The sequence below is a fragment of the Cervus canadensis genome, chromosome 6 (assembly GCF_019320065.1).
Source record: "Cervus canadensis isolate Bull #8, Minnesota chromosome 6, ASM1932006v1, whole genome shotgun sequence".
Lineage (NCBI taxonomy): Eukaryota > Metazoa > Chordata > Mammalia > Artiodactyla > Cervidae > Cervus > Cervus canadensis.
The window spans coordinates 43,015,424-43,040,956 of record NC_057391.1 but is presented as its reverse complement, the minus strand read 5'-3'; the positions used below and the strand labels follow the sequence as shown (position 1 = coordinate 43,040,956).

General features: G+C 41.6%; 1 protein-coding gene across 3 annotated transcripts in view; it reads left to right on the top strand.

Moving 5' to 3' along the window:
* Positions 1-25,533, top strand: part of USP3 (ubiquitin specific peptidase 3) — a 237,031-nt gene that overhangs the window by 129,296 nt on the left and 82,202 nt on the right. Inside the window, exon 1 of one of the 3 annotated variants that reach the window (XM_043471728.1) lies at positions 8,051-8,405. The exons of 1 other annotated variant lie outside the window; for it this stretch is intronic. In XM_043471728.1, the coding sequence (XP_043327663.1) occupies positions 8,315-8,405 (91 nt within the window). In that variant the 5' untranslated portion in view covers positions 8,051-8,314. Of the gene's footprint in view, positions 1-8,050; positions 8,406-8,574; positions 9,032-25,533 lie in introns of those variants that run through there. One more of the 3 variants, XM_043471727.1, reaches the window with a different exon arrangement.

The window sequence follows — 25,533 nt, the reverse complement described above, 5'->3', positions numbered from 1 at the left end:
TGTTGCTTCTGATCTCCATTTCCAGCCTGAAAGCACCAGCAGCTACACAGGGAACTGAGAAAGGCTGAATGGGCTCTAAGGCCCTTTCTTTTCCATCATTGTTCTCTGAATGAAAAAAAGGTGAAATACTTTTTTTTTTTCCTCTGTTGCTGCCAATTTATAACTGGGTCAACCACAGCAGAGCTTTCTAGATGACAGAATAATAAAATATGCTTATAACCTTTGGTGTGACTACATAAATGCATAAATTATGGGTATTGGTGACCTCAGAAAATGGTTCTGACCATGATACATGGACCCCTGCTCTCTGTCTCCAAACATTAAGTATTTGGCTAAGGGAGGGATTTCCCTGGTGGTCCAGTGGCTGAGACTCTGTGCTCTTGATGCAGGGGGCATGGGTTCAATCCCTGGTCAGGGAACTAGATCCCACGTGCCGCAACTAAAGATCCCGCCTGCCACAACAAAGATTGAAGATCCCATGTGCTGCAACTAAGACATGGCACAGCCAGATAAATAAATAAATGAATGAATATATTTTTTAAAGTATTTGGCTAAGGGAGACAGAGCAGGAAAATCACCATTTTGCGAGCAGGTATTATTGTTCCCATTTTATAGATGGAGGCTCCAGAGAGGTCAGGGCGCTGGCCCAAGGTCACACAGCAGGCTAGTGGTAGAAGCAGGACCCCAACCTGAGCAGACCCAAAGCCCCACATCTTTACAGTGCCTCAGGCACCTCATGGGAGGGTCTGGGACTATGAAAACGGATGATCTGGATATGTGAGAGTTTCATTTTCTGGTTAGCAGGTTACTCCAGATAGCTGAATTGTCAGATTAGATAAGGTTCAGATAGAGGTTCAGGTTAGATTAGGCAGAGGTAGAGGTTCTCTAAGTCTAGGATTCTTCTCTCCACCCAAATCCTACTTCTTAAAGCGTATGAGCCTCTCCCTCCCAGGGGTTTGTAGGCTCCCAGAGGACACAGTGTCAGGGATCAAATCGTGATTACTGTGGGGGGGGAGTCACATCTGCATTCTAATCTATCCTATTTGGCTCTACCTAGGTGTGCGCTGTGGTTTTCATTTGCATTTCTCGGATGACTAATGCAGGTGAACATCTTACAGATTGTTAGTGGTTCTTTTCTTTCCTCTGTCTCATCACTGCATCTCGGCACCCTTATACCCTCTCCCAAGACCTGGCAAAGTGCAACCTCTGACAGATTCCTGAATCCTGGGGACCTAGATTTCTCTACCATGGCAGTTCTCTGCTACAGAGAGTCAGTAGCCCTTTACCGTCTTTCCGTCTTCCTTGCTGACCTCACCTCCCAGCTTTCTACCTCCTTGCGCACAACTCTCCAGCCAGACTGGCAGTCTCAGACTCTCTCTGAGTCTCTGAACCTTTGCAGGTACAGTTCCCTCTGCATGCGATGCTATGTCCCCCTCCCCCACCCTACCTGGTTAACATCCGTGTATCATTCACGGCTCAGGTCATATGTTACTTCCCCCAGGAAGTCTTGCCTGATGCTTCCCCCACCCCCACCCACCCGCCTGGGTGGGTTGCCCCTTGTTTGTGGCTAGGCAACATCCTGTAGTTCCCGTCATAGCACTTACCATGCTGGGTTGCAATTACCTCTTTGCTTGTTTGTTTCTCTTGCTCCTTTCCTTGTCCCTTTGAGGATGAGACTTTGTGTTGTTTCAGTTTTATATTCTGTGAATCTTGAGCATCAGTGATATTTATTGAATAAATAATCTGACCTGGGTTCCTTTAAAAAGGATAAAAATCTACCCTTCTGGGCTAACATCCAGTGATGTCAGGCTAACATCCTCCATCTCCCACATCAACCCTCCTACTAGACAAGGTCTCAAGGAAATGGACATTCACTGAGGGTCTACTGTATACCAAGCACCAAGCCAGGCCCTTTAAGTGTGAAGTCGTTTTCACAGTTTTAAGGCTTAAGACTCCATGTCTAGACAGCACTTTAAAATTCAGAGGATCTGATGTCCAGTCAGTCAATGAAGAAGCAAGGGGAAAGGAGTGATATTACACTTTTCATCTTGATAGTGGCAAAGAGATGTCAACGAGGAGGCCCCCACATAGCTCGGAGCTCTAAGTGTTTGTACTTTCAGTGCCCGGCGTGTGGCGGGAGTACAGACAGTATTTGTTGAATAAATGAACAAATGGTTGAAGAGAAACAGAAAGAGCAGACTTTCTTTCTTCTGAAGCCTAGAAGACCCAACATTTCTTCCTGGACCTGACCTAATATATTTCCTCCACGTATTGATATGCAAAACTCGACACTGAAGTATTTTTGTCATGGGCAGCTGTCCACAGTGTCAGCCAGTGATTTTTGCTCAGTCTATTGAATAAAAATGACTACCCCCAGCTATAAGGGAAGCTGATAAATGTCTTTTCCGAACCTAGGAGGAAAAAACAAACAAACAGATTTGAGGAACTTCCCTGGTGGGCCAGTGGCTAAGAATCCATCTGCCAATGCAGGGGACACAGGTTCGATTCCTGGTCCAAGAGGTTTCCACATGCCCTGGGGCAACTGAGTCCGTGCACCACAGCTACGGAGCTTGCGCTCTAGAGCCTGAGAGCTGCAACTACTAAAGACCGTGTGCTCTAGAACCCGTGCTCCAACCAAGAGAAGCTACCGCAATGAGAAGCTCACAGACTGCAACTAGCGAGTAGCCCCTGCTCGCCACCACTAGAGAAAGCCCTTGCGCAGCAATGAAGACACAGCAGAGCTAAATAAGTAAATAATTAATTTTAAAAAGAGTCAATCTTAAAAAGATTTAGGGTGAACAGTTAGCAGTCACTGCCGAAGGATACAAGGATGGTCTTACTTCTGCCAATGTCACTGGCTGGCCATGAGCTATCACAGGATCAATGGATGTCCACTCTAGAATGGTCTTTGGGGATCATCAAGGCCCAGGGGGTTCAACTCCCTGATTTTACAAATGGGAGACTGGGGCCCAGAGAGAAAAGTGATTGCTTCACTTATTAGAGTTATTTGGTGCTGGAGCCATTTGGTTTTGCATAGTTGGTTGGTGCTTTAGCTGCAAAGTGGGTCTTTAAACAAGAAAACCTCATCTCCTTCATAAAACTGCCTTGAAGTTCACATTTCAATGACAAAGAGGAAAAGCATTAAAAGGAATACAAATTTAGATGCTGGTTATACAATGATTATGAACATAAATTCTTTAGTTACTCAGGCTTTTTTTGTGCCCTGTGGTCCCTAAGAATCTTCTTCATTGTTAGGAACTTCAGCTATGCCCAGAAAACACTGCAAAATTATTTATCTGACCATGTGTGTGAGGGGTGAAAACCACTTTTGATGAAAGAGCAATTACTTATTGTGTGTACTTGTGCAATTATTTAAACCTTCTTTGAGCTTTAGGTCTTTCATTAGTAAAAAGGAAAGGATTATACCTGTATCTAAGATATTTGCTATAGGGATTTAAGAAGAAATGAAAATCACTTGATAGAGTATCTGGCAGTACTTGGGACCAGAAATGAGTTGAAGACCTTTCAGTGAATCCCTAGGGGAATATTACACACAATGATTGATATAATCACTCTTGAAGGGGGCACTTCCAACATTTAATCAATAATCTTTTTCTTATATCTTCAGTTGCAGAACTCGTTGCCTAGGCTCCACAATTGAAAAGAAAAGCATCTGCTCCCAAAGGAGATTGAAACATAAACAGAAAAACCTAGCACCATGTGCAGGCCGCAGGAATGGAATGAGTGATGGTGTGAGGGGGAAGACTTAGTCTTGAGTGAATGATGGAGGGCTTCTCTGAGGAGGCTATATGCTTCATGGGAGAGGAGTCAGCTGGCCAAGCAGAAGGGAAAGTGGGGGAGGACACAAAGTGTGAGGAAGCACATTTTCTATAATAAGGGAGCTATTTTAGATATTGGGGCTTCCTTGGTGGCTCACTGGTGAAGAATCTGCCTGCCAATGCAAGAGACTCAGGGAAGATCCCTGTGCGGGGCAGGGGGAGAGGGGGAGATCCCCTGGAGAAGAAAGTGGCAGCCCATTCCAGTATTCTTGCCTGGGAAATCCCACGAACAGAGGAGCCTGGAGGGCTACAGTCCATGGGGTCACAAAGAGTTGGACCTGACTTAGTGACTAAACAACAACGTTTTAAATATTGCTGGCATAGTTTTGTTTTGTTTTTTTAAAGCTTTAACAAAAGAGAAGGGATGAGTGACTGTGATGGCAGTGGGTTTCCAATTTTATCTTGCCACACATGGGGAGTCACTGAAGAATCTGGGGCAGGGAGATAATAGAGAGGGGTAAATGAAAAGAACTGAGAGAATGGCAGCCAGTGATGGCTAGCTGGCTGAAGCTCACACCCAGCCCCATCATTGATTTAATCATTCAAGAAATAGTTACTGAGGACCTGCCTGCCATGCACCAGGCTGAATTCCAGGAGCTGGAAATCAGGCATTGAACAGGATTAGCAAGGTCTCTGTTCTCCTCGAGGAGACTGACAATAGATAAACAAGTAAACAAGCAAGGAAGTATCAGATAAGTGCCTCTTGGAAAATTAAACAAGCTAATAAAAGTGTCTCTGAGTGGCTGCTCCTCACCCTCTTCCCCTCCTTCCGAATACCCGCCAAAACTCCTCATGAGTTTTCTAAGGAGATTTTTGCTCCTAGGAAAATCTCTAAGGTAAATCATTAACCTAGCTCTCTCGGTGTTTTCAATAAGGCATCTTCCCCAGGGCCCGGTCAGCTTGTTATCCTTGCTTCGGGACCACCGACTCTGCCAGAAGCTTGAAGTCTAAAAATTAGATGAGGATGGTCTTGACAACCTTGAGAAGGGGCCTGATCGTGGTTCCCTCGGCAACGTATACCCCGCTCCCCAGCCGCCCCCTTCCCGCTCCAGGCTCAGCCCCTTCTCCTCCCACCCCGTTTATATAGATATCACCTCTAAAAGAAAGACATTTGATAATACGGTTGAAATTGTTCATTCCTCTCCTCTGAAAAATGCACACTTTTAAAACCCGTCCGCTTCTGCTGGTAAGAGCTGTCCTCTCCTCCTATTTCTAACCCCTCTCCCTGACCGCCCCCGTGGGGACTCCCGGAGGCTGCGCGTTCTGGGCACCGGTCATGGAGGCTGGCTCAGCACCACCGGGCTCACCCTCCTGTAAGTCAGAGTTCCCCAGCGCCAGAAGAATGCAGGCCAAGAATCAAAAAGCGAACATTGGAATAAATGCAACTGAAGAAACGAGAGACTAAAAAGGCAGATTCCCCAGTATGCCCCGTTGTCTTCTCCCTTTGACACATTTATTCACCACGAGAATTAAAAAAAAAATTTTTTTTAACAGTATGAAAACTTTCAGAGACACAGTAAAGTTTTAGGTAAACCAGGCAAACGTCCCAGGAAGGCCTTCTGATTTTTCGCAGCTTTTCTGAACTGCCTGATAGTCATAGTTAGCCTTCTGTGGTCCATAGAAGTCAGGGATGATTAAGTTAGGACCCCTGCTTGGAGAGGTTTCTATTCTAGTTAGAGACAGAAGACTAATAAAACTTTTCCTTTCCCCCTGGCCACCCCCCTCCCCCCCCAGTTTGCACCTTACAAGGTATATTCACATTCTTGATACTGTTAAAATCATAAACTCAAAGCTGAAGGGAAATTTAGAGATTAAGAGAGGTTAAGCAGGACAATTACGTGGCATATACTGGGCCACTTCCTAACCATCTGCCCATGGTAGACATTGCTAATCGATCACTCATTCATGATCTAACTCTCACTGGATACCCTCCATGTTCCACTCCTAGGAGTACAGCAGGAAACCAGACGGACTTGTTTGCTACCCTTATGGACCTTCAAGGGGAAGACAGACATTAAATAAATACACACCTGAAGAGCGTTTTAAAAGGAGGAATATGGGGGCAGACAAGGGCATCGCACACCTGGAGGGAACCAGGATGTGGAGTAGGGTCAGGAAAGGCCCCCTTGAGGAAGTGATGTTTAAGCTGAGATCTAGATGACAAGGAAACTGAGTCTTCGTGAGGGTGAAAAAGGAAACATTACATGCTAGATGAAAGACCAGCATGAGTTCAGGGCATGTTTCAGGGTTAAATGAGGGGGCATGAATGACAAATGGGGGTAGGTGTCCAGAGGGAAATAGAGCTTGATCCAGCCAGTCCTTGAATAAGAATCGGTTGATAGGAGGAGAAGGTTGGGACAGCCTGAGCTGAGGTCACATTTATTGTTTATTCTCCCCCTTCTTATGAATTATTTTCTCACCTGCTGCCATTTTTAAAACTATAATCTTAAAACATTTTCAATGTAAAAAGTTTTAATTTCGTTATTGGTTTAGCTGAGTTTATTCAAGCATTATTTGCAGCATTGGAAAGCTATAAATTATTGACTACAAACTATAGGGGTGGCAATTCTCATGACTTCTCACATCTTTCTTGTGAGACAAGTATTATCTTCCCAGTTTTAGAGATGGAAGAAAAAAAAAGGCTTGGGAGGACTAGAGATACTTGCTAAAGTTGGTCATCAAGTAGGCAGCTCAGCTAGGATTTGAGCAGCTGCAATTTCCACAGCTCTGTCACTGTCATAAAACCTCCAAATGGTTTGCTCTAAAGCAGTCAAGTAAAACTTGGGAAGCAACCAAAGAGCGTTGACTGAGGAGTTGGAAATACTAGGGGGATATGGGGTGGGGGAGGAGGGGGAAAGTGTCCGTAGAGATGCTGCAGGTGAGTGTACACCTAGGCAGAGGAGCGCGCGGCAGAAGCAGAGTGGCGGCGGGTGGTGCGGGGGATGGCGAGGCGTGAGAGGTGATTCAGGGCATCCCTCGACTGCTCCAGGACTGACTACGGGGAGGTGCCCCGCTCTAACCTCTACCCGGCCCGGCCCGGTTAATCATTTCCTGACCCTCCTTCCTCCTCTCTCCCAGCCCGCAGGATTGCCACATCAACCTCCCCCCTCCCCGCCTCCTGGCCTGTTGCTCCTTCGCCGGGTTTTACAAGGAGCCCCAACTTTGAGGCAAAGTTTGTAACAGCCCCGGACGCCCTCAAGGCTGTTCCCCGGAGAGGTCGCAGGCTCGCTTGGGTGTAGCGCTTGCCCTAGCGGCCTCTTGAGCCTTGCCCTTTGCTTTTTTTTGGACTGAGAGGTCAGAGAGGCGGGGATCCAATCCCGGCGCGGATTAACTAATTAAAGGCTCGGTTTCCCCTGCGGTAAAAAGGGAGGATGGTAACAGTAGCTGGCGGGGTGGTGCGCGGTTGAAATAAGGTGTGTTAAGTGCCTGGCTAGGAGACAGCAGTGGGTGTTTAACAAACGTTAGATCCCTTCCGTTTTTATCACCTGATCACCGGGACCGCCCGCGCAGCAAACCTAGGTTACAGCTATCTCGCTTAAACTTAAACTGGACGTTGGGCTCTGAATGTCCGATCATATGCTCGAGGTAATGCCAACGGTGATTCATAGTGACAGGGTTTGAACCCAGGTTCACGATCGCCCCCGCCATCTCGCACCTAAGTGGCTGGCTAAGGCCACATGTCCAGAACCTAGTCCAGAACTAGAACCCGGTCAATATGGTACCTACCGCAGGGAGCAGACCACTAAACCAGTACTGCTCTGGGACCCATGGAGCCCACTGGGCCACCGGGGGCCAGGCCTTTAACCTCTCTGAATCTGAGCCACAGTGTGTAAAATGGGGGCTCTCTGTCTGCCCGTGTGGTTTTTCTTTTCTTCTTCACACTTTCTTATGTGACCAGATTTTCTACCCCGGTGTAGTCAGACCATCTCATAACGCAGGATCAGTGTTTTCTGACTGCGAGAGCTCGCCCAGGCCGGGGTAAAAGCAGCGGACCGGCCTGGCGAGCCCCGGCTTGGCGCCCCACCCTTCTCGGGGCCGGGGGAAGCCGCGGCTGCTCGGGGCAGCGGAGTTGGGAAAGTCACTTCCGAGCGCAGTCTGACTCTGGGCCACCCGCCTGCGAGCGCGCGGACCCCACCCAGCTGGAGAAGACGGGGGCGGGGCCAGGCCTGAAGGCGGGGCCTGCCCAGGGGCGGGGCGGGGCCGGCCTGGGAAGACGGAAGCCCCCAACCTAGGGGTGGCTGCAGAACCCGGATCCCGGAGCACCACGTTTTCCGGAGCCGGACATCTGGAGACGGCGGGCGAGAAAACCCGGCGCCCGGAAGCTTTTGCTTTCTTTGACGCAAGGGCTCGGGACGCAGCCGCCGTCGGCCGAGCGCCCGGCGAGGAGCGACCCCAGACGGAGTCTTCGGAGTTCCTCCGCCCCCGCCTCGCCGGGTCCCGGAGCCTCAGTCCTCTTCGCAGCTCTCCTGGTGGCCATGGAGTGTCCGCACCTGAGCTCCAGCGTCTGCATCGCTCCGGACTCAGCCAAGTTCCCCAACGGCTCCCCGTCGTCCTGGTGCTGCAGTGGTGAGTGCGGCCCCAGGCGGCCCTGCAGCGCACCCGAGGCCCCGGCTCCGCCGGGCCTGCCGTCTAGGGGCCGCGGGCGGCGGACGCGCGGACTCGCGAAGCGGTGCGGGCGAGCCGGGCCCGGTGGCTGGGGAGGGTACGCGGTGAGGCGGGCGGAGCGGCGGCTGGCGGAGCGGCGGCGGCGGCTCCTTTGTTTCCCGTGGCCCGACGGTCCGGCCGGCGAAGCAGAGGCCCGCGAGCGATGCGAGCCCGCGGGGGCCACTAGCGCGTGGGGACGGCGGCGACCCGGGACCCTGGCCTGCGGCTCGCGCCCCCGCGCCGCCCGGCAATGCCCGGGGGCTGTGCTGGCCGGTGTCGCCTGGTCGGGGGGCTGCGGGAGTGGGTGTCCGGCCCCCACAAGGCGGTCGCACGTGTGGCGGGGCCCGAGTTGTGTCCCCTCCTCGACCGGACGGGAAAAGCGCCACTCTCGGGGGCAGCTTTGTCTGAACTGCTGGGCGCCCTGGGGCCCTTCGCTACCTGTTCCGGCGCCGCTTCCTTTCGCTTCCCCCTATGTTCCAGCGGCCCGATCCACGCCCGGTGGGCGGGAGCCGCGACCCCGAGAGGTGCTCAGAACTCGGGAGGCCGAGGTCAGAGGCTTTCATCAGCCCGGGAGGGGGGAGTTTGGAAACAGGCTGCGGGCTAAAAAGCTCAGAAGGCTGATGGAGCAGCTGCTTTGGAGGGGCGGCTCTTGTTGGCTTTCAGGTCTTCTTGGTGGGTTAAAACCGCTTTGGGATTTCCGAGTCCATGTGCTGGAGGACAGTTATTAGGTTTATGTAATGCTTTTGCATTGCTTAAGCATCTTAACTCCTCTGCCGGGCCCCTTGGAAGCCCCAGTGCCCTCTTATTGTCTGCTCTAGCGACTTAGGATCGCACCGGCCACACTGCTTTGATTACTTCCTGGTAGGGCCCTGGTGCAGCCGATAGAGTCTTTGTTTATTAGCTTTGAGATAATCGGTGGCAGCTTGGGTTGGAGTGTAGAATGTAAATTGTGCATTTCAGAAATCTTAAGTTCATTTGAAGAAATAAAGAGAAGAAAAGAGCAGTGGTACGGTTTAGCTCTGTGACGTTTCTCATTATGGGCCGGAGCTAGGAAGATAGTTTAGAGAATGCCTTAACACTTTTGACAGGTTACTTCTTAAATGGTGATTATTATGTCCTTGGAGAAAAACACAGGCAACAGCCACAAAGAAAAATGTACCCTGGGATAAAGAGTCGAGATAACGGTGGCTTCCTTGAGCTCTGAGAGGTTTGATGCTTTGATTGCCTTTGGAAAGTCAGATTGTCTTTTTCTGCACGAAGACCATAAAGATTATAACAGGTTAATTGATTTTGCAGTGCAGTGTTGCAGTTCTTTTATGAGTATGCAGAAAACTTACCTAGGAATGTTTCTTCCACAGTGAATGTTGAGTATGAAACAACAAGTAAGGTGTGTCAAGTTGCTTTACAAATTAGTTGATGTTGCATTAGCTATAATTGTAGCTGTGGTGCTGCGATTGTGGTAAGTTATTTTTCTTTTTTTATTTTTTTCAAGAGATTTGGAGGAAGAAATGACCAAAGTAAACACTAGGAAAAGCATACCTCATGAGGAATGATGAAATTCCTTTCTCTGTGGTAAACTACAGGGATACAAAGCAGACAGCTCCCTTATGGCTTTTTCTAGGTAAACTCACATCAAATTTTAAAATGGCCTCACTGGGCACATGCGTCTAGAAAAAGGAAAAGAGTTTATGCAAGAGACAGATATCCTGTTATGAGTCAGCCCTGCCTTTGTCAGTCAGGGCGTCCACTTGACTGTGGGAAAGAGGTGCAGAAGATCGAACATCTCTTGAGGAACTTCAGTTAAAATGGAACGTAACTTAGAGGCTTGTGCTGATACAAAGAACAAATTAGTATGGCTAGCTCTAAGGGAGGGGTTATATCTGTCCAAGGGCTAGGATGGCATCTTTGCATCTTGCAGCAAAGTTTGTCTCTGACATTGCTTTGGGAGGGTGATTTTAGTCATATGCTTTCATTTGTAGAACCGATAAAGCTAGTTTCGCAACTTTATGTGGATTTTTTCCTTCTGCTCAAGTTCTGTGAATTGAACCTATTTCACGCGGGCCTCCCACTAACCTATTGGCATCCATTCATTGATATAATCTCATATTTTTTTATTGAGCTTGATCTTGTTCTTGCCTGCCTGTTGTTTCAGTGATTAAATGATTATTAACTATGAGTCTTTGGCTAATTCATCATCTTGGAGGGTTATCTTTTCTGGTATTTATTCTCCAACACTCTTGAATTTCTTCTTTCCTTTCATTCTTTCCTTTTCTTTTTGGTAGGGCACCAAAAGAGTAGCCAGCGTGTGGAATAATGCGGTGACCGAGTGTTGAGTCTGATTACGTTCTTTTTAGGGAGGGGAAAATCCCTGTCTTGGCACTGGGACAGTAAAAGTAATGCCCTTGCCCTGTTTTCTTTGGGAGCTTGCAGTTACATCACAGTGAAACAGCCTTAAGGCAGCCAAGCATATTGCAAAAGACCAACATCCTAGGCTCTTCTGGGTAGCAACACATCCTTGGAAAGTAGTTCTGTTTCCTTTGAGCATAAGTCTTATGGTATCATTTGTAAAAAATGGGTAATACTTCACATTTACTTCACAGGTGGTGGTTAGGATGCACAAGGTAATTTTTGTGCAAACTTTGAGAGATTCCAAACACTATTCAAGTAATAGGTGGTTTTATAGGTCAGAACATCTTTATAAAAAGGACTCTGAATACTTAAGTATCTAAAGCCCCTTAAATAGGGACTTGGACAGACTGGCTTTATGCTGAATTATGCTTTGCAAGGAGATCTATTACTCAACAAGATTAGGGGGTGTAAGAAGTAATTATACTTTGGAATTAACTTGAGCTTCTTATCTGTGGAAAGCCCTTGGTACATATTATTGTATATGTTATGTAATTGTGTACCACAGCGGTTCTCAAACTTTTTGTTTTCAGGCCTCTTTTACCCTCTTAAAATTATTGAGAACCCAAAGAGCCTTTGTTTGTATGACTTATAGCTATTGATATTTGTTGTACTGAAAATTATATTTATTTATATATGATAATATATATTTATTATATCCTTTACAATTAATAATAATAAATCCATTACCTGTTAACAGATAGTAATTTACATAAATTTTCAAAACAAAAATTTGGTGAGAAGATTGGCATTATTTTAATTTTTGTAACTGTCTTTGTTGTTTGGCTTAATAGAAGACAGCTGGAGTTTTACATCTGCCTTTGCCCTCGGTCTCTTGAGATATCACACATTGGGAAGCCTCTGGAAAACTCCACTGCATGTTTGTGAGAGAGCAAGGGTAGAGGATAAATAGTTTGACCTCATGTACCCCTGAGGGGTGTTGGAAACCCTCAGGGGCTCAGGATCACACTCTGAGAACCCACTTGTATACAACAATAGTAACAGTTAAGGACACCTTCTCTTATCAAAAGAGCTTTCAAATATTAAGGAATTCCTTAAGGTCTTAAAACTAGCAGCATTTATGTCTGTGTGGAGATTCACAGAATTTATAATATATAAGCTGGGACGATGGAGTCCAGTAGTCAGTCCCTTGCTCTCAAAAAAGTTGCAGTCTAATCTAGTTGGGGAGAGACAGGAAACTAACTGGTTAGAAGTTAAATCCATGTTGTGGCTTAAGGTAAGTGTTGAAAATAGTAATCTCCTAATAAGGTAAAAGTTGATTTATGTCTAATTTTGTTAAATTCATTCTTGTTTTTAAATGAAAATGTTTTAAATAAAAATGAGGTCATTCTTTCAAGGTTTTTGTTAAGTGCACATACCAGATGTTATTTTCAGAAGCTGGAGACTTGGGCATTTCACTTGTGTATGTGTGTGTGGGTAAAAGGGTTGAACCAGTGGCAAAATACTGGGGAGAAAACCCAGATTGGTTAAAAAGATGCCCTAAACACAACTGTTTTCATAACTAAGGTGAGTCAAAGACTTTAAGGGTTTGGGTTAAATAGCCAGTTAAATTGTAGATATTTTAATAGCATAGGCATGAAAATTTTTTCCCTGATTAATTCTTTAAAGAGTTGAGAAGTCCTTTTATAGTTTCTAGTACACACTTGCCCTCACATTACCTAAGAAAAGTAAGTGTAGATTAAGTAAATATTTTGCAGTTTGGGATGGTTATTGGAGATTAATCTTTTTTTGAAGATACATTTAGTTGGATAGAGTTCTGATTATTGATCCCATCTCAGTGGTAATAAACTTGTCATTTGTGATAAAGCTTGAGCTAAAAATTAGATATCACTTTGATGGGGTGATGGGTTATTTTGTACCAGATTTCTCTCACAACCTACATCTAAAGAAGACTCTTATATGCCCAGTAGACTAAATTTTCTAGGTGGGATCAGTCATTTGTTCATTTGTAAGGTCAAATGCATTTACTGCTCTCTAGTAGTAACCCTGTGTGAAATTAAGTGCCTAGCATGTAATAAGACCCTCAGTAAATATTGGCTTAATGAATGAAGGAACTTTCTTCCTTTTGATGGTGGCTGGATTGGCCTTAAACTTATTTAAAATAAATGGAAAGCATAGTAAGTGAGCTTCTCCCCAGAATGCTTTCACCAGTCCCCACTCCTGGCTTTTAGTCTGTAAAGTAAACTTTGGATTGTGAGGAACTGACCATCTGCAGTCTTGTTACCATGATGAATTTGTATTCTTTTGACATTCTGTGTGATGAATTTGTATTCTTTTGACATTCTGTGTTTATAGGTGGGCAGATATGACATTTTAGTAGTAAATGTGGATGGGACAGTTAAAAATCAGTGGGCTTGTGATACTTTTGAAGATTAATATTTAAATTTCATACACTTTTCTGAAGAATTTTAACATTTTCGATAAGCTTTGTAAGCTTAAGTCAAACGCAGTTGTCTTTCTAGTTTTTCTGGCAGTGTCCCACCTGGAATCCCAGCCCCTAGAACTTTAAAGCAGCCTAAGCTTATTTCCAAAGTCTCTGAATAATTGGTAGTAGATGTGAAGAAGCTGGGATTTAGAATGTGCTCCATGTGTTCGTTTGAAGAGACTGCAGTCTAGGGACTGAGCCTAACAATTTGCTGTTGTGAAGAAGTTTTGACACACGGATCCATAGTTATTCTCTGAATAGTATTCTTAGCAGTGTACAAAGAGTATCCTTCATGGCCTAAAAGCAGGGGAAAGGATGGGGTTGAGGGGTGAATTTGAACTGTTTGTTTCAGTTTCTTGTTATTCATTTATTCTCAAAATAGCTCATTCTCATCATTCTTTGCTTTTATAGCATTAGCCTTAGGCTCTTATAACATCCTACTTTTTCCACTTTGAAATGTAAGCGATTTCCTTCTTTACTGGAATATGATAGATTAATTTTGAATCCTTTAAACCTAATTTAGAAATATTGATGTTTTTCTACTGTTTGTCGCTCAGTGGGCAGAACAGTGAGTAACTTAGTTTGTAGCTCATTGAGTAATTTAAATTCCTGTTTTAAAATTTAATTGAGTCCCTCTTCCATCAGGGAGTAATTTACAAGGGCATTTTCCCTAACCTGTGTTGTTTTCTTCTTTTGCAGTTTTTTCCCACTTCTTGAGCTATATTAGGTACTTTCCTTCTTTGAAAGAAAATGCTAGTGTCCTTTGATTGTGTGCAGACCGTGGGTTTTGTGTTTAACCTAAGCATCCACGTAGAGTTGGATAGTAGCTTATCAGTGTTTGAAGTGGGAACTATATATTGCTAATGTATGTTAGTGTTTTATGTTTATTCATAGCTCATTTAAACGAAAGGGCCACTTCATCCTAGGTGTTTTAGTAGAGCTTTCCTGGACAGATGGCTTAGAAGGAAGTACTTAGATTCTCAGCAGGGGCTGGTACTTTTTGGAGGGTTTATTTGTGATGAAGCTTACCTTGATTGACAGCTTAGAATGCTGAGAATACCATTAGCAGCAGCAACAGCTTGTTCATCTTACCTAGAATTGTTTCGCCCCAAGACCTCTCAAGATGCCCTGTGATTTCTAATAGTCTGTTTTGAGAATGTAGGTAAGAGAAGGTATCTCACAATGAAAGGAAATTTACCTAAAAATTGTTTATTGCAATTGTATCTTAAAATCTTTCTGGGTTGTTGAATGATCTTTGGCTTAGAAACTTGTAAACAGAGGTCATCTTTTAACTGCTGTGAGTCTGCAGATGTTAGTGTATATAGTAATTCCAGATGTTTTCTCATCTACTAGTTTTACTGAGTAGGAGGAGAACTGAGAACAACATAAAGGAACTTCAAAGCAGTTGGCCAGCATTTAATCCTGACTAATTTAATTAACTACCCATCCTTGTAGTTTTTCCTGTTTTCCTAGATTGTGAAACTGAGACAAAGATTAACAGAGTTGCTCAAGATGCTTGGGAATATTAGAGATAGCCCAGAGCTTAAATTCAAATACCATTCAAACCATACTTTTGGCTTGCCTTTTTAAAGCAGGGTCTTTATTTTGTCATCTAGTCACTTACTGCTTGATAATTTAAAGGATTATAAGTGTTTGGAGACATACTTGAAGTAATTCCTCTGAAGATTTTTGATGTGAAAGTGTATTTTAAAGTCTACATTTTGGAAATAATTTATTTTAAATTTCTGTATTTAATTAGCCCTTCCTCCCTCTGCTTATTGATTAAAATGCCAGCAAGGTGGAACAAGGTTGTTAATACAGTTGGAAGAACACTGTTTTTGAATGTCCAAATGTTGGTTCAGATTAAATTTTTTTTGTAGGCTGAAATGAGCTTTACTTTAGTTTAGATATCATGAACCAGCCTTCTTACCGTAGCTGTGGATAAGGATGAAATGCAGTGAGCTCTTTGTCATTTTATAAACGTGGCCCCCTCCCATTTGTTCATTTTGTTTCTGCTGGAGGAGAGTCTTCTTGGAAGTTGTTTGTTATGGGGTGGGGGAGGGAGAGAATTTTTTTTTTTTTTTTTGAAATATAAATCTATTTATTTTAATTGGAGGCTAATTACTTTACAATATTGTAGTGGTAAATGAAACTTTAAAATTTTTAGTTAACTGCTTTTTTCTTTTTTTTTTTTTTTTTTGGGTTCAGTTGTTTTTTTTTTTTTTATTTTTTTATTAGTTGGAGGCTAATTGCTTCACAACATTTCAGTGGGTTTTGTCATACATTGATATGAATCAGCCATAGATTTACACTTATTCCCCATCCCGATCCCCCCTCCCATCTCCCTCTCCACCCGATTCCTCTGGGTCTTCCCAGTGCACCAGGCTGGAGCACTTGTCTCGTGCATCCCACCTGGGCTGGTGATCTGTTTCACCATAGATAGTATACATGCTGTTCTTTTGAAACATCCCACCCTCACCTTCTCCCACAGAGTTCAAAAGTCTGTTCTGTATTTCTGTGTCTCTTTTTCTGTTGAGAATTCTTAAGATAGGGAATTTTGCTTTTGCTGCTGGTAGCTCAGGGGTTATTTGAATCTTTGCTTTTAGGCAGTACCCTTTGTTGATTCCATTTTGTTATATTTTAAGATTTTCCAATCATATTTCTTGTAGAAGTTACTTATAGTCTTTAGGCTGCAGTGCTTAAAAGATTTCCCTCCCCCCCGCCCCCCACTTCTTAAGACATGCTGAAAAACAGGTATATGTTTGCTCTTTACAGATATATAATATACAGGTAAGCTTAAGAAGGCAACTTCAGATTTTGAAAACTTTTGTTGAAACAAAACCTGCGCATTGAAAAGTGAAGTTTGTAGTTGTCTTAGTATTTGTGTTAGCTAAATGCGTCGCCATTAATCACCACTAGCTAATTAAATTTTCTAAGACCCTTTTGAGGAGGGAATTGAGAGTTTGTTTTGAATATGAACCAGCTTGTGTCTTTGAAAAGATATTATAACTGACTGGATTTTATCTGGAAACTTTGTACTCTGCTTTAGGATTGAATAACTCTATCAGCGGGCTGTTTTCCATTTTGAGGAGATGTTCTTTCCTGATATTTTTTCTCTGCTCTAGCTGGGTTTAAGGCAGCCTTTGGAAATCTACTTGCCTATTTATCCATGACCTGTCCTGAAGACTCTTAATTTCATGGACTGTTCTTGAACTATCTCATCACCAGGCGGAGCAGGCTGGTGATTAGCTGTCATGTTCCTGCAGGTTTAATTTAACCAATTGTAAGATAGTACACTTGTTGATTTAACTTCTTTAAATCTTTGTTCTTACTGACCATGCTCAGGTTTTCCTTTTTAGATAACAGATCATTGTCCATTCCTTTGTTTTGGTCAGAGTTTGTGGAGATCATGCTGAAAGTTCTAGGCAGCAAATTTTCTTTTCTTTTTTTTTTTGGTGACAGAATGTTTCCCTGGGATAATGGATAGACAAATGTTGAAAAAGAGTCTAATTTTTTTTTTTTTTTTTTTTTTAAGGAACTTCTATTTAACTTAGTCTGGGGCTGAAATTTATATTATTGATTGAGTGGTTTTTAAATTTTAGTGTCACACAGTAAAACTGAGATTAACTCTAGTTTCCATCTGAATTATTTTGAATGTTAATTGTGAGCTCTATTGGCATTAGAGAAACTGTTTGCAGCAACAGACTCAAGCTTCACCTTACGTGTATGAAGTAGCTGCCAGAGCTCAACATTCATGCTGTGAGAATTTAATTCTAATTTAATTTAACTGCTTCGGTTTCATTTCAGTTATTTCAAGTGTTTTGTTTGTGTGTAGTCTTTTTAGAACCTCATTAAAAAAATATTTTTTGAGACTTTTTTTCCTTTGAATGATTAATATAGATTTTTGGGAGAATGTGGGTCAGATTTTTTTTTTTAATGTACCTATTGGTTGTAAAAAAAAAAAAAATTCCAGCTCTTGCTTTGCATCAAATAATTGATGCAAATTATTGAACAGCTTGAACAGCTAATGGAGTTTACAGGTACCTATTTTCTGTAATACTGGGTTCCTAGCCCTTTAAGCAGAATATAAGCATATGCCCAGTTTATGTTTTTTCTTTCCATTTCTTCATAAATAGTCCCATTGATTTTTAAAAGGATAGTTTCCCAGCACACCAGTAAATACAACTGTGGTAATTTCACACCCCCACCCCCAGATTTGTACTTTAGTGCTAACCTATACTGTAGAACCACAAAAAGCTAGAAAAAGGATTGTACAACATAGATATTAAACCTATCTCTGAGTAAAGTCTTTGATAATGAGGTCCCTTAACGCCTTAAATGTTTTATTGATTTATGGGCGGTAGTGCTTCCTATAAAATATGTGTGTGCATCTTTTCTTGTCTTGCATACACTTGCTTTTGTTTTGAAATAATAGTTGTGTGGTGTTTACATTTATGACTTGATTTATTTCTTTTGAAAATCCTTTTACTGTTTAACCATGGATTTGCTTACTCAGGTTGTTGGCAAAGTGTGGAATTGCATCAGATCTTGCTATATTAAATAAATGGAAATATTGGATGCCAGAATTTTTCTTAAATGATTCATGGCTTTTGTGTTCATCCTCTGTATAATCAGCTTCATAAGGAGAGTTATTTTTGAAACAATATAAGCTCCTGATAATTTTTCTGTGGTTATTTGTGTCTGGCCTTCCAAAGGCAGAAGTGGCCATTTTGACTCTGATGTAGTAATCTGCTTTGACTTGAATTGTTTTAATCCTTCTCTCCACTACCCTTTCCTCTCATTTGTAGGTAGGGGCACAGTTCCAGCATTTAGCTGAAGACTGTAGAACAGATAAAAGCATAATAGCTTCATAGGTGTCTTTTTTTTTTTTAACCAAAGTGGGTTTGAACAAGTCTGAGTCTGTGATAGAATGAATAATAAAAGATGTTTAGTACATTACAATTGAGCATATGTAGTTTCACATACATTATCTCCATATGTTGTTTTCAATTACTTGTGACGACTGATTTCAGAAATGCATTTCAAAATAGAGTAAAATGCTCGAGCGAATGAGGGGACCAGTCTTAGGGATCAGAATTTGCCTCTGTGTAGGAAATCAGCAGGACCAGATGCCCTCTCTTCTGGCTTTGTAGGTATCTGGCTCTGTTAACATACAGATGATAAATTTTGGCCAGCTTTGAAATTACATTCTCTAGTAGAGGACACATACCATTAGCTCTGGAAATTAGCCTTATAGTATACAGGGAGTTCAATAGGTGCCTGGCCCCAAATGATAAACAGCTTTTGTAATTTTTATTTCATGCAATAGGTGATAGGCAATTTTTAAGATGAAAAAAAATGGTTTAGGCAACTTCATGAATTGGTATGATTGTTATATCAGTTTACCTTTTAAAGATTAGTGTTTTTGAAAAGTAGCACATTGTACAGTTACGTCATACAGTCTAGTGTCAGAAGGTTTAAAATAGAGCAGCAGGCTCCCTGCCCTCCACCGTCAGTCTTGCTGTCCACAGACGACCACTTTCAGCTCTGTTAGCTTTCTTTCTCATGTTTACCCACATACTTCAAAGTAATACACTGTTATTTTTCAGTTTATCCATTTTAGGTAGCATCTCTTGACATTTTGTGGTGGTAAATGAGGACATTAGTATTTACATTACCCTTTCCTCTGCCCCCTCTCCATTTCTCAATATGACCAGACCACAAATTTTTATTAATATTGTGAATACTTTTTTTTTCCTGGCATTTTATTTTTCCTTTAGTTAGTAATTGCTTTTTTTTTTTAATTGCTTACTTTACTTTCTTTACATTTTCTCCCAAATGTAACCTATACTTTTGTCAAATGTCTATGAATATTATTTTCCAAGCATTTAAACACATAATCTCTTAGTAGTATTTTTCCTGAGGCTCTCCTTCCTAGAGTGCCCTCACTCCCATCTGAGCTGACTGTTCTCTAGGCCAACTGGGCAGTTTTTACCCTGTGATTCCCTTGCTGTCCTCTTGTATTAGGTCTCCCGTTCCCTGGATCCCAGGTCTTTCTCTTCCTTGGTTTATTAGACCATTGTATGCTGGAGTACCTCATCTAGCTCCCTTCTCAGGGGAGCCAAATTTTTTATCCCATCCAAGTCTGATACCTTTATTCTACCTTTATACTGGACTGCTTGGTTGACTATAGACTGTTAGTTAGAAAAGATTTTTCTCTTAGAATTTTTTTTTTTTTTTTTGGGTGATGCAGCACAGCTTGTGGGATCTTCGTTCCCCTACTAGGGATCAAACCCATGCCCCTCCCATTGGAAGCACAGTCTTAACCTCTGGACCGCCAGGGAAGTCCCTCTCTTAGAATTTTGAAAGCAGTGTTCCTTTGTTTTTAGGCTTTCAGTGTTTTTTTAGGAAACATGATGCCTTTTTGATGACTGGTTTTTTTCATATATAGCCTTTTATTCTTTCTCCTGGAAGCTTTTAGGATATTCCTTTTATCCTTGGTGTTCTGGAATTTCAGAGTGATGTGTCTTGGCATGGCTTAGTTTTTCTTTTCTTGTGATGGGTTCTCAAGGGACTTTTCAATCTGTGCATTTGAGAGTACACTCATCTTCCCATACTTAAATCTCCTAGTTTGTACATTTTTCTTTGTACAACTCTTATTAATTGAATGTTGAGCACCGTGGGTAGAACCTGTAATTTTCTTATCTTTTTATTTCTTTGCCTTTTGGTTCTAGTTCCTGGGATATTTCCTTGTTTTTATTTTCCCTTCTACCCTTCTATTGAATTTTGATAATAATATTTCTTGTTTTCAAGAGCTTTTTGTCCTTTTTCTGATCACTGTTTTTCCATACATCCTATTGCTGTTGTTTCGCAGTATCTCCTCTCATTACTCCTGGGTTTTAGAGTTTGTTCTGAGGCTTTTCTGTGCTGTCTGCATTGTTTCTCTTGTGTCTGGGTTCCTCTTTTTCTTTTCAAAATGATTCTTTCAAACTAGAGGTTTTCTTCACAGGATCTGATTTTACCTGTCTTATTTTTTCATGAAAGGGTGGGGCACCAAAAAGCTCTGTGAGTCTTGTATACATTGGGCTTCACCGTAAAGTTGGGGCAGGCCACCTTCTTCATGGAGGAAGACAGTCAGAACGTCTGTGTGGATATTTACTTTTTTAGCACCGTTTTTTCAGTACTCCCTCTGGGAGCTGTCCGCTTGGCCGCTGATGCTCCGACATGAGGAAGCAGGAAGTTCACGCGTTCACCTTTACTTTGCTGTCTGCTGGGCCCTGTGTCCCTAAGCCCAGGACTGCCTCCCGGCTGCACTCTCCTCCACTGGCGCTTGGGCTGTAGCTTTCTTCACACTATGATGGTTGTTATGCTCCTTTGACTTCTTCCTGACTGCCAAAAGCATGCTGACGTTTGCTTGTCTCACGTGTTCTCTTTGTGAGTCACTATCAATTTAAGTTTTTATTGTCATTTTAGTGGAATGGGGTGGAGAGAAGATAAGAGAGAAATTGGTCTGCCATGCTTAATTTGGTGTTTGTTTTTATTTAATTAATTAAAATTATTTGGCCACGCTCTGTAGCATGTGGGATCTTAGTTCCCTGGCCAGGGATGGAACCTGCATCTCCTGCATTGGAAGTGCAGCGTCTTAACCACTGAACCATCAGGGAATCCCAATTGGTGTTTATTTTTAAATGAAATAGTTTTAAATGCAGTTTTTAGGGCAAAAACATGCTTTGCCTTATCAGAGATGGATTTTATTAGTAATCATCCAGAGAGTTAAATCACTAAAACTGAAATTTTGCAGTACTATTTTTGAGTAAAAGTTTAAACTCCGATTTACCTTCCTTGATAAGCAGAGCAAAATACTGTTGCTATTACCAGAGTCAGCAGAGAGAGTAGATAAGCCTCTAGGTTTGGCTCTGCTTGGGAAATTGGGAGCCAGAGTTTGGATATATAAAAGAAACATAGTTGTAAGGTCATTTGGACTACTGCAATTAATCTATTATAATATTTTTACTGGATTAGTTTGTCATCCATTAATAAAGGGAAGTTACTGCCAGGTTTATAGTACTATTTGGCTCTGTACAATGGTAATTTAACCTTTTCCTTTGTGTTATAGTAATTTTCAAAAAGTATGTTTTTAATAAGAAGCAAAGAATAAAAATTTAAAAATCTCAAAACCCTTTTTATTTTGATACACTTTCACACTTAAAGGAACATTATTAAGAATAATACAAAGAACTCCCTTGTACTCTTTACCTATTCATGAGTTAGCATTTGCCACCTTTGTGTTACATGTGTATCTTCTTTCTATATATCCCCCCCACTCCCATCACTGAATAATTTGCAGACCTAATGTTCCTTCATCCCTAAATGCTTTATTCCCCCCTTCAAGAACAAGGACTTTCTTTTCATTAAGCATGGGATATTGGTTAAAATGAAGACATTTAATAACTGATATAGTAGTAGTATTGAATGCACATTCCATTCTCAGATTTCTCCAGTTGTCTCAATAATGTCCTTTATAGCTATTTCCCAGTTGTGGCACCCCATCCATGTCCCCTACATCTCGCCCACGATCATGTGTTTCATTTTGTTGTGATAACTCTTTTAGTCTCCTTCAGTCTCTAACGGTTCCTTATGCCTTTCTTTGTCTTTCACATCTTGAGTATTTCTGTAGAGTGTACTTCAATTTGAGTTTTTCTGTTGTTTCTTTATGATTAGATTCAAGTCGTGCAGGGTTTTGATAGGAAATACAGAAGCAATCTGTCTTCTCAGGGCATTATATCAAGAGGTATATGAAATTGGTTTGTCTCATTTTGGTAATATTTATTTTATTAAGGTGATATTTGCAAGGTTCTTTGTTGTAAAGTTACTTTTTCCCCCTCTGTTATTGTAGCAGATGCTTTGAGATTTTATGTACAATTGTCTTATTCCTCATCAAACATTAATCTAGTAATTTGTCATCCACTGGTGATTCTTGATTGAATCAGTTGTTACCAGGATGGTTGCAGGATGTTGATTTTCTAACTTATTTCTTCTAAGTATATATGGGGATGCACTTTCCTTTCTCACTCACTTGTTTATTCATTTATTTTATTAACATGAACTCAGGTTTTCATTTTATTTTTTGACATCCTGTTGCTATTTATTTTGAAGATCAAGTTGTCCTAAATTTGGCTAGTGGAGACCTTCTTAGGCCATAATTTTGACATGTCCCTATTGTTCTTGGAGCCCTTACTTTTCTGGCATGGCAAGGTGCTCCCGGCTCATCTTCTACTCAGCCTGCCCCAGTCTTGGAATCAGCTATTTCCCCAAGTAGCCATCATTCCTTTTAGTGAGGAATAATGTTTATAACCTAAGATCTCTCAGCAAATAGGAATTAAGAAATATGAAAATGTATATGTGTGTATATATATATATATTTGTTTATATTTATGTGTTTGTGTAACCATGAATTCATTTTGATACCTTTAATTCCAGTTCAGCACTGCAGGTCTCATCTTGCGCCTTTCTGCATTTGTAATGCCCTTCTCTAACAGTGAGAATCTGGTTCCCATTATCCTCAACACATGTACTTGTTTGCTCCATGCCATAATCAGAGAAAGTAGTTCTGAACTGCTGACCTACACCATTGCAAAGAAAACTGCTTATAACTAGAGCTTAATATTTTTAATGGTGTTTTTTGTCTGTATACTCACAAAATATAAAGTATTATGTTAAAAAATTGTTTGTGTTAGTTTTCCTTCCCTTTCCTTCTCTCTTTTAACACAGTTACTTATTTGGCATACAGTCTGCTTCATTTGTTTTTGTTTGATTTCCATTTAAAATTTTTTCGCCTTATCCTTGCTGATTTTATTTTACTTTTTTAAGTATGTAAAATGTGAGTATAGGCTTCCCTGGTAGCTCAGATAGTAAAGAATCCACCTACCAATGCAGGAGACCCAGGTTCGATCCCTGGGTTGGGAAGATCCCCTGGAGAAGGGAATGGCTACCCAGTCCAGTATTCTTGCCTATGAAATCCCATGGACAGGGGAGCCTGGTTGGCTACAGCCCATGGGATCACAAAGCGTTGGGCACGACTGAGTGACTCTCTCACACACACACACAGTTCCAAAAGTTAAAACCGTACCAAGAAGTGTTACTACCTCACTCTTCTCATTCCTATACACCCTCTATAAACAATTATTTTGATCTATCCTTGTTTCTTTCTTGTAAAACAAAAAAAATGCATGAGTGTTTTCTTTCTCTCACAAAAAGTAGCAAACTAAGTATACTCTTTTGGAATTTCTTTCATTTAATAGTATATTCTGAATGTCATTACATGTTTGTAGAAATTTTCCTTATTTTTAAACCATTCATAGTACTCTGTCGTGGTTCACAGTGAATTCGAACGTTCTCCTGTATTTAGGGTATTTAGGTTTTTTCCAGTATTTTGCAATTTCAGATAATGCTGCAGCTAAAAGCCTTGTACAAATATGTTTTTTTTTTTTTGTATTATTGGATATCTTCAGAGAAGATGGAAGGTTTTAACTTTTCAATTGTGTGAGCAATATTGTGTAAGTGATTTTATAATGTTTCAAGTTACTTGTCTGCCTGCTCTTATCTTCACATCTGTGGTGACCTTACAAATGTATTCAAGGCTGTGGAAGTGAAGTACTTTATTGTAATTATATTTTTGCCTTGGAAACCTTGACATCAGAGCGCTAGAAGTGGCCTTGGAAACATTTTTAGCCTACATCCATGTTCATCTTAATCAGTTGACTTTTCCTTTCCTTTTACATACTTGTCAGTGCTGTTTTACTGCCTGAGTGCTCAGACCCAAGGGTTTCTAGTAGTTTTCTCTTTTAATTTAATTTGTGTTAGATTCCCTCATGTCATACTGTTAACTGGTTGCTCCCTTAGGTTATACAATGGTGGTAGGATAGGACGGTTATACCTAGGACAGAAATAAGGATTTGGGCATCCATTTTCTCCAGTGGGTCTCAGCGCACTAGTGAGTAGGATAAACTCAGAGGAGCACTTTGGATTCCTAGATAATGCTGCTGGTCCTCTCAGCTTGTTGATGACTTTGTTCCAACAAGTGGGCATTGGAGTAGAAGGGGGACTTCTTCCTGCATTACTAGAAAACCTGGTTAAAAGATTGGGAAACATAGCTTTCCGTCAGAAGGGCCATAAAAAGATTACCTATGTGTTGAGATAACAGTCCCCTCAGCCTAAGGGTGGCTGGAGCCTCCAAGCAGATTACTTCTGGCCCCCACGATGACTTTTCAATTTACGTTTGTGCACCATACAGATGTTATCATTTTCCATGCATGTCCTGACATGAAAAAGGTTTGAAAAATTGGCTTGAGAACAGTCTCAAAATTAGCCTCTGAGAGCCAAGGACAGAGTCCCTTAAAGAGAACCAGGTAATCCTATTTATCCTGGATAAAAAAGAAATGAATTATTTAGAGTAGAAGTTTAAACCTACTGTCTGTAAAAATAAGCTGATCACCATATCTTTTTTTTTTAATATTTATTTTTATTTATTTATTTGGCTGTGCCAAGTCATGGCACGTGGGATCTAGTTCTCCGACCGGGGATCGAGCCAGAGCCCCTGCGTTGGGAGCACAGAGCCCTAGCCACTGGACCACCAGGAATGTCCCTGATCCCCAGATCTTAAATCTGGTGTGATTCGAAATCATTTTTATTTGCTTATTTGTTAAAACAGAAGTTAGAAATTTAAAAAATATTTTTGAAGACTTGGCCTGTAACCCCACATATTGGATATTAGAATGACCAAGGTACAATGTATTTTGATTGTTTATATTGGTGCACCATGATTTAATCTCTATTCTGAATACCTCAGAATTTAGTGTATCTCAGTATGGTTTTGACACCCAAGTTGCTCATGTACTTAAGTGTTCTATCTGAGTAGCATCTTATTCAGTTGTCTAAACCTCCTTGAAATGTTCTTCTAAAGTACCTTTGCTTCTGAAGTATTTTACATTAACTGTGTAAAGTTTAATGATTCTGACATTAAGGTATATAGTCGTTATATGAATTTTGAGATCAGCTTATTAGAATATTTTAATCTCATTCATTTGATGTTTTAAAAATAATTTAATTTCAAGTCAGATACTGGAGGAGTTTCTGAAGGATTTTTGCTGACTTATTTATTTGGAATTTTTCTGTGAAAAGGAATTGTCAGCTCCCATC